The 9,433-nt window shown below is 44.4% G+C and overlaps 1 protein-coding gene across 1 annotated transcript; it reads left to right on the top strand.

The window, feature by feature from the left end:
* Positions 1-4,366: 4,366 nt before the first annotated feature.
* On the top strand, positions 4,367-7,538 carry LOC144152718 (uncharacterized). The gene is made up of 3 exons (XM_077684124.1): positions 4,367-4,520; positions 6,321-6,749; positions 7,375-7,538. Exons 1-2 carry the CDS (start codon positions 4,484-4,486, stop codon positions 6,740-6,742), a joined length of 459 nt encoding a protein of 152 aa, XP_077540250.1. The 5' UTR covers positions 4,367-4,483; the 3' UTR covers positions 6,743-6,749; positions 7,375-7,538.
* The last annotated feature ends 1,895 nt before the right edge of the window (positions 7,539-9,433 follow it).

Genomic DNA, 9,433 nt, shown 5'->3' with positions numbered 1-9,433 from the left:
GGAAGGCACGAGGAATATATTATGGGATGATTCGACGCACACTCGTTTGCGGTATATAATCAAGCCTCATTTAGGCCATTCACCTCTTTCAGCGGCTAAAAAGTTGCCTTTCTTGTTATTTTAAAGCGAAGCTGTATACGGCGGGGCGGAAAAAGGTTTTGCGCCCGTGAAGAAAAATCCGCACATGCACTGGCATTGCATTTGTATGCAAGGGACACTATAGGAAGACCATGCATCTTTTTCCTTCCGTCCTCTCTCGTATTGTATTTTGCACTGTACAGAGAGAGAAATAAATGACTTACTTGCTTACTTACTATTTAGGATTTTTTGGCCGAAGAGATGAATGCCTATGAGAAGCGACTAACAAAACAACAACCGGTTCCCTGAGTTTACGCCAGAAGGGTTCGAACTGCTTTAATACACCGATTCATTACAAACAATCATGGTACACAAATCGCGTATTGACTTAACTTTCCCTCTAAAAGTGTAAGCAAAGCATTTAAATAATGCGCATGTCTACGATTACAATAGGGCAGAGTAGGGAAGCGCCAGGACAAAAGGAAGTTGATAAAGCCTAGCGGTTTTTGGTAACAGATTTTACACTTAATTAACGTCTGATGTGGGGTGAGTTGCTTCATTTATGAAGAACACTTAGCACAAAAAACGAGGACTAGGAAGGAATAAAAACACAAACAACCGCTGTCTGTCTTTTAGTGATCCCAGTCCTCGTTTATGGCGCACTGTGTATGTTCAAATTTTAAACAGATGCCCCCTCCCTTTAGACAGAATTAGGAACGATCTTCAGGGTGATAAGGAATGATCAGTGTGTCCGGTGCATTTAAATTAGGTATAGCTAGGAATGTTAAAGGACCACTGCAACGAAATTAATTTTCTGCTCCCTGAATGCACTATTTTCCGGTAGTATAACCTTAAAAGTCGCTACCCGCAAAATTTGGAGGCCAAAATGTGCTTCGCTGCATGGTAAACGAAGATCAAAAACGCTCTTTTCAAACCGAAACTGGAAAAAAATGGCGCCAGTATGGAATCGAGTGGGCGCAGCCGGCGGATTTTCCCACAGTTGCCTGTGAGAAGACGGCGCGCATTCGATATTGTCGCGAAGACAAGGACGATGCAGTTGTCTCGAATGAGAAACGCGTTTATTGGAGCGAACTTGTGCTCCCCTAACAACTCAAAAGAATACAGAGGCGGCGAAGCAGCGGTCAACAAAGTGACTTGCACAGGCGAGTGTCGTCGAATCGAATGCCCCGGCGTCCGCACTGCAGGCTTTTTATCTTTCGGCGCGCGTGGTTCTAGTAACGTCGATTCACATCGAGAACATAGTAGATCCAAGAAGATTATTCTGGGCTGTTCACGTTAGATCGGAATGCTCTCCCTATCACGACAGATAACACATGCGGCACAAAAAGAAAGAATGGAACACGCGCTTCCCTTGGCGCAGAGATAACACAGACCGGCGCAGCCGGGCGGTACAAGCAAAACACAAATAAAGAAACCCAATGTATGGTTCGCGGCAATATGTTTCGGGTCGTCTGTTGCTTCAGTCATTTAAAACATGCCCGAAAAGGGGTTGGGAAGTTCGCGCAACCATTATTGCTTCGCTGTTAGCAGCTGAGACGCGCCTATAGTCCTCCGGTAAAACAAAAACACAGGCACCTTTCGGTGTGCCTGGCTATATATACACAGTCGGCATCCCAATTTTGTATTACGTTTGTACGGTGCACACTTCCTGACACCTGGTATTATTGCCCCTTGCAAGTCAAGGGTGTAAGGTTCTCGGGAAAGTTAAGTCTATACCTGACCTATGTACAGCCGTTAGTTTATGGGAATTATTACGTTACTTCAGTTCAAACTAAACTGGATAAACCACTTCTTTTCTTATTGGGATACAACGATACTACAACTTGATAAAGATGGTTTGCATAAGTTGTCTCTATGTGACCTATGTACGTTGTCACGTCAAATAATAAGAATAAACTAGTCATTATAGTATAAATGAAGGCTATAATGTACAGCTATAATGAAGTGAATCATTATAGCAGAGTTGAAACTCTCCCAGCATGAACTGGATGAACTACACCAAGTACGGCTTGCTGACATCCACTTTGCATTACCGGTGACAGTCACAGGAGTCGGAGTGTGTTACTCCTGCTGTTAGATTCTCTGGTCATTTTTCGCGCAGTATCTCGTCGATAGCATTCGCTTCTGAATTGCCTTCGTCCCTATTCATACGCATTTGGCCTATGCAGCACCGCCACCCGCTCAAGGCATACGTATTCCTTGAGAATCTTCGGGAAGCTAGACGTTTAGAAGCGGTTCCAGTTGGGCGTGTTAGAATGCGTTCCTAATTGTAAAGCGCCATTCAAAAATGGAGACAAAGCAAGATACAAGACGAAGCGCTGCTAGCAACTGATTTTTATTTTGAAAAACGAACATGTATATACAAGGAACAAGAATCTGCGTAATCACCAAAACATTGATAGCATCGATATATTTGAAACATCAATGCATTTGAACGAATGAAACATCGATAGCAGACAGCAGCAAATAGTCACAAGGCACGCGTAGTGAATACTAAGAAAAACAAAACAAAACCCCTTTCTAAACCGTAAACTCTTCATCCGATAACTCTGCACATGGCTGGATGACCCAACTGGTCCCTCCCTTCCTAATGCGAAAAGCTTCCATGATCTGTCTTGTGGATCGCTTTGCGTGCTTATCAGTGGTAGCCGTGTCATCCAGTTGTTATGTAGATAGCGCTGTTGGAAAAGAATTTGAGCGCCTGGATCTCACGCTCGTCAGTTTTGTGGACGGTCACCTTGTTTCCGAAAAAGATACCGTCCGGGCAGCAACATACTTTCAGAAATCATAAAAGCGTCAGTCAAAAGTGATTCCCGCTTGAGTATAGTTTTGAGTTGCTAAAGCAAAGTGAAATACGGTTTTAGATCTTCTGATAGCGTTTACGCCCTTCCAAACCTACTGGATGTACAAAACCAGGTAGAGAAAGCTGTTGCTGAGCTACGAATTATCTCATTCAAAGGTAGTAAAAAATGGCGTTGGTACTTCCTGCATTAAACCAGCCCTGACAACACCATGCGAAAATTTGATTGAACAAAGTGCTGCCACTCAGATAAACAATGTAAGAGCAGCCGCTTATCCAGACGAGTGTGTCCTTATGGCGTGGTAGCAGATTAGGCAAGTGAGTGAGTGAAAACTTTATTGGGACGAGCTTCAGGCGTTAATGGTTGGGCGACCGCCTTGTGGGGGGCCTCCTCTAGCCCGGGAAGCCCTGCGGTGGTGGCTTTAGGTTGAAGACATCTTGGAAAATTTTCATATGGGACGAATGAATCCCAGTTCACATCAGAACTGCTGTCCATCCAAGGAAACTCATACACAGGCAGATTCCCTATGAGTAATCTTGTTCCCTGACCATACGCGAATGCCAACCAGCATTCGATTCGACAGCTGCAGGAGCGAAATGTCTGATTCAATGCTCAAAGCGACGCGCAGAAGCATGCAAGTGTCATGAATAACGCCAAATGGGGTATTCGAAACCAACCAGCGAAACCAAGCAGCCATGTTCGTACCGACTATCTATACTACGTTTTAGCGTCAATCTTTAAGTATCAGGTTTGCTTAGAAAAACAGTCTTCTTGAGCTCTTGAGGCAGAGGGAGAGAGAGTAAGATAAAGTTCTTATTGAGCAGTGCAACTGCGGGAATCCATCGGGTATCCAAGCCGTGTTCGTTACCGTTATTTATTGGAGCGTCCGGGCGTCTATTTAACAGCTTGTATACAATGTCTCACAAACTGGAGTTGTAAAACTGGGTTGTGTACGCATTCCAGAAGCATAAGCTAGACATCCGTTGTGTTGAAGAGCAAAGACCGTCCAGTGTAACGGTACTACAACATATTAAAACAAATGAGGTCGCGTAAATGGCCGAGCTTTTTTACTGGGCCACAAAAAGAGGCTCGTGAAAGGACAAAGAAATTAGGCCAACCAATTATTCCTATCATTAAACCAGACACCGACCTAACTTGGCTGTTTACTTCTTGCGGCCTTTGTTCTATGTAGTAAATAAATTGGGTGACAGCAAACTCTAGCTCCTAGCCAGCGGAGAAAGTAGATGCAAAATCGCCACCTGTTCTTTTCGATATTTCACCCTAACAATGTAGGCAAAGCTGGTGACACCTGCGGGTAACGCACACTTTCGATCGTGTTTCTTTTTTTACCCCGAGATACAGCGGTTCCGTTAGATTTTACCAGGAAATTCAAAGCATTTTTTGTTCGTGGCTAGGCGCCACGTTGTCGCAAGAACAATACCCTGCTCTAAGCTCGGTTGTCGTCTTGGTCGAGCCCAATGTCACTGGGGCGATAACAATAGAAAGCGGCAGTGTATAAAAGGTGCACTTGGATAATCAGTTAGCACCTCCCCCACCAGCTTGCAGTAGCTCCCACAACAACGATGAAGGCCTTCGTTGTCGTCGCTCTCCTCGCTGTTGGTGAGTTCCTCGGTTCCTTCTCAGTATTAAATATTTTCAGGTAAAATGTAGTTGTGCACATATCCCTCGTAATGAGGCTAGATACCATAAGTAAATTTTAAGAAAAGTGAAAGAAGCAGAATGTGTTAATCTCTTCCTTCCTCAAAAATTATAAGCCATGGCCGGAGCAATCTCGAGGAAGACGTCTCGATTATTTTTTCACATGACATACTGGCCCAACTGGTTCGTGTTAAGGAAGCAACGACGTTAAAACTTTATTAGCGCATATCATCGGTCATCATCAAATAACTTCCGGCTTTGAAGCAACTGCTAATATATTCTAATTTTGAGTGGGAATGACACTGAACGCTTGTTTGAGATTCTAGTGAAGCGACAACTGAGTACAAAGTGTGCAAACGATTTTGGGGCCGTGTTCAAAGTTTCTGTTCCGCAAATATTTTAACTAGCAGCTTAAACCTTGAATGCAAACCATGTACAGTCATGTACAAACGAAATGCGAACACGAAAATATGCACCTGTTTACGCAAAATTGAAAGAATACTGCCCGTGTAGGTAAAAAAAATGGCGCGCTAATGGCATAGTAGGAAAGCCACATTTGCCAACTTTGTTTTTGTAGCTAAGCCATGCGTACATTTCACTTGAATGGAAAGAAATCGCGCTTTTTGTGTGTCCTGGTGCATTTTTTCGTGTTCACATTTTATTTTTCCATGACTTTAAGTATGCCAGAAACCTGGCGAGAACATCTTCTTCATTTATGACATAAAACAAGCCCGAGCTTAGCTTCCGCTTCGATTATGTTTTGCTGTTGTTGATATTGTTGCCATGGGCTACAAATGCCATGAGCTACAAAGCCTTAACAAAGTGTCTGAATAGAGCACCGAAAGATGTCGATAGCAGAGGAATTCAACTGAAGTTGATTTTTTCGTTCTAACGTATAGCCGCAAAATTATGGCGTTGTGGGATTAAGCTTATTAGCAAGTAAACAGTTTCTCACCCACATATAGCAGTTTAGAGGTCACCCCCTCCGTGTTCGGCATAGTGGCACTGCCTAGTATATATGTACTTGGTGTTGGGCTGCTTCTGTTAGCGTGGTATTTTAACCTTTCCAACCGTAATTTTGAAACATGCTTACTGATATTATTCATGAAATCTAACCACTTAACTTCGGGTAATAACTTTGAGCTTCATAATTGCGAACAGATATGCGCAGTCATCCTCATGAACAGTTTGAACATGTGAGAGTCCGTGTCAGCATTCGCAGTATTATTTCACTGCAGGGAAAAAACCATCTGGTTGAATAAATGAAAAGCAAACATGGGAAACATGAATAACCGCCTTGATAAAAGTTTTCGTCCCCCCACTTGAGAAACGTGGCGGGGAATAGAGACGCATCTACATAAGCACAAATACACGGGACCGTAAGGGCCCCTTGAAGGCATACATGAACATATAGCTTGGAGAAACACAAAATGCTGCTCAAAAAGGCATCCCACTCGCGCGTATACTTCAGTGATTACTCAGCTAATGTGAAATCTAACGTCCTCTGAGTGCCATAAAGAAATTTGGGGATTTTCAAAGGACCCACCTTATATTTTTGCAACGCTGTTTTTCGAATTACGACCTGTTGGTCTACAAGCCATATAGCCTAAGTCTCTGTTTAAGTTAATATATGAACTTAATTATGCACAAAAAACTTAAATTAAGTCTTAGTTATGATCTGAATTTAAAATCAACGATGTTCTCGGGGCGCCTGGATGCTCTAAAGAAACCTTTTCTGTCTCGACCTGTCTCCACCCGCAGCTTGCCAAGGCGCCGTCGCCCAATACGCTGATTTGGGAGGCTACCTCGGAGGATATGGAGGCGTCAGGCACCATGGCAATGGCATCCGCGAAGGCTTCGTCGGCTTCCAGCCAGGAGTGGCCCGTGCGGTCGACCCCCTGAGCGGAGCTAGGGCCAACTTCCCAATCCCGATCCCAACCCGCCTTATCGTCGCCCCATACCCCTTCCCCGTCCCACAGCCAGTGCCAGTTCCTGCCCCACACCCAGTTCCAGTTCCCAGGCCATACCCAGTCCCAGTGGCTCAGCCACACCCAGTGCGCGTCCCTGTCCCACACCCAGTCCCCGTTTCCCAGCCAGTGCCCTTCCCAACTCCAGTGTACGCCCCAGTTGGCTACGGCGTTGGATACGGCCTTGGATACGGATATGGTCAAGGCTACTACTGAAGAGCAGGTAAGCCACTGGCACCGCATGTATTTCGCAATAAAATAAATACTGGTTATAACGATGTCCTCCAGACGCATAACTGATTTTGTTATATAAATGTTACTTTGTCAAATTCAGAAGCGGTTGACCTCCCTGCACTGCAGCTGACACCATGAAAATCTTCGAAAAAAAGCGAGAAGCTCCGTAAAGCGATTTTGTTATAATAAAGGTTTATTGTGTACGCCATCATCTTTTGATTAAGTAGCAAATACCGAACAAAAGTCCTGCTTAACAGAGTTTACCCTTTCAACGTATGACAAAAACTCAATTTTTAACTGTCCGTTTCATATTGGCTTTAATAGGCGTCGAATAAGAGCAGAGATTTTTAACTTAATTGCGCTCGTGACACGTAAATGTTCTTCGCTGTTTTAATTTACAGAGTTAGCAGAAGCCCTAATCTCGGGACCTTGCTATGAATCGACATGCTGGTTTATAAGCAGCTCTAACGCGTAAAAAACTTGTAGTAGATCACGCTCGAACGCTTTGTTGTTTTCTTAATAAGAGCGTTTACAATCAATGGAGAGCTTGCTGCGTGGCATCTGATTTTTGGGTCGATGAATTTGTGCTCATTAATATTTTTTTTCTTTTGCAGGTTTCGTCGCTTCTGTGAAGTAGGAAGCTCTCAACACCCAGAGCAACATCTCCCACGAAATGTCTTGCAAACTAAAAACAAGTCTATTATAATATTTATTAGGCCTTACCCCAAACACCACTTGCCTGGTGCCAAAAATAAAGATGCTTACGTTAATGTAATAATGCGTGTGCCTATTCCTTAAGACAGTGTTTCTCAAATGGGGTTCCGCGGACCCAAGGGGATCCGCGAGAGCATTTCAGAGGTCCGCGAAACCTCCCTCAAAACTTTTCCCCCGCCATTTGTTTTTCGATTTTGCCAGCGTTTTATTGCAATGCAAATAGGAGGCTTCGCCGCCTCACAAGTACGTTTAGCTTCTTCTCGTAGCACATATTTTGACATCTGATTCTTGCACAACATGCCAGCTATGAGAAGACAAAAAGCGGACCCACAAAAGGCAGCACATAGGTCATTGGAAGATTTATAGATTCAAGTACAAATTGTTTGCCATTATGACACCGATCAACATACGCTCCATCATGGGGTCCCCCATCACTTTCGCAAACCCAAAGGGGGTCCACGACGCAGTCATGGCTGAGAACCACTGCCTTAAAACATTCTCAAGAGCACTTAATTCTGCTTACATGCGGTGAAGGCGAAAGCCAGGCGATACTCACTAAACTTCGGGGATGCAACATCGCCTTCGGAGCGTTTTCTTCGCTTGCGTTTCTTTGTCTTTGGACGACAATCACTTGAACCACCTTCTTTCCGGCTGCACCACGTATGCGCCCTTTGTTTTTCGTTTCTTAGCCTTACCGCACAAATTATATCAGCAAACAGATTGACTCACGTCAGAGCTTTTATAGAATCAGAGTCCTGCGTCGCTGGTTGAAACCTGTGCTACTCACATGACATCACGTTCAGGTATCACGCGGCACGCATTTTTTCTTCAACTTTAACGTTTCAAGTTCATAGTTTTCAGAATCTGAGAGAGCAGGCAGATGACCCCTCAAAGCTTCCGATCTCTGGCGCATCTCCCAATTGCCAATGTGCCATTCAGAAAGGAAAAACAATAACTTTTGTTCTACGTTGACAACCTGGGGTGATGACGCAGTCGGTCGAGCACTGGGCTGCGACTGTACGGACTCCAGTTGAAATCCCGTCCGATACCAAATTTCTTATGTATTTGGCTGTTTACTGCGGCGGCTATTTTCTTGCCCATAAAAATACAATAGAGGGGTTTTTTCGCCAAATGGGGCCCTCAAAGCTGGCACCTTACAAAAGGAATCGCAATGTCCAGGAGCATATTGGAGAGATCATCTATCAAAGGACGAACGAATGGCAAGATAGACAACAGGCTGCTAAACAGGCGTGACAACCGTAAAAAGGGCGGGACCGAATTTAGAAAGACAAGGTCACATCTTAATATGTCAAGCGACAGTACCAGTCCAGGCCTAATTGACCACTAAGTTAGGCAATAAACTTATAGCCCTTCTAGTCGAAGAAAACTGCCGTACTATGGGCACTGCAGCGCCTAAACCTTGCCTGCATTTCCAGCAGTGAACGTACGATTAACCACGAGATTGAACCAAAATAGTGCCTCTGTTATGCTTTTCTTGCTTTTAACACATAAAAATGCTTATAGTGCCTAAAATCACCCCCCATTCTCCAAATTTCTGCTATCGGCTGCACTATCGGTTTAATACTTTCACTACCCTAAAAGTTTCTCCACTGGATTCACTAGAGCCTGGTCACTTTGGCTGTACAGAAAATCTCGGCCATCGGCTGGACTGTAACCTTACTACTTTTACCATCATCATTATCCTCACCATCATCATCGTCGTCGTCAGCCTACCCAAATCCATTGCAGAACGATGGCCCCTCCCATTGACCTCCAACCACTCCTGTCCTGCGCTGCTTGAGTCCACAGATTTAACACGAATGCCTTTATTTCAGCCCTCCAGAGGGTTAACGGCCTTCCCCTTCTTGTAGACCAATCTCTTGGTATCTACTCTGGAACCCCAACTGTCCACCGGTTGTCGGTTGGTCTCACCGCATAGCCATCCCAAATCCATTTCTT

Source organism: Haemaphysalis longicornis, unplaced genomic scaffold, assembly GCF_048455015.1.
Source record: "Haemaphysalis longicornis isolate Haplotype H1 unplaced genomic scaffold, Haemaphysalis longicornis Haplotype H1 scaffold_9, whole genome shotgun sequence".
Classification (NCBI taxonomy): Eukaryota; Metazoa; Arthropoda; class Arachnida; order Ixodida; family Ixodidae; genus Haemaphysalis; species Haemaphysalis longicornis.
The sequence above is the reverse complement of the archived record's forward strand: the minus strand, read 5'-3'. Positions and strand labels throughout refer to the sequence as shown.

Excerpts from the sequence above, each read along its gene's own strand:
- LOC144152718 (XM_077684124.1), top strand. The coding sequence starts at position 4,484 with ATGAAGGCCTTCGTTGTCGTCGCTCTCCTCGCTGTTG. Across the intron at positions 4,521-6,320 it reads CGTCGCTCTCCTCGCTGTTG|CTTGCCAAGGCGCCGTCGCC; the intron begins GTGAGTTCCTCG and ends CTCCACCCGCAG.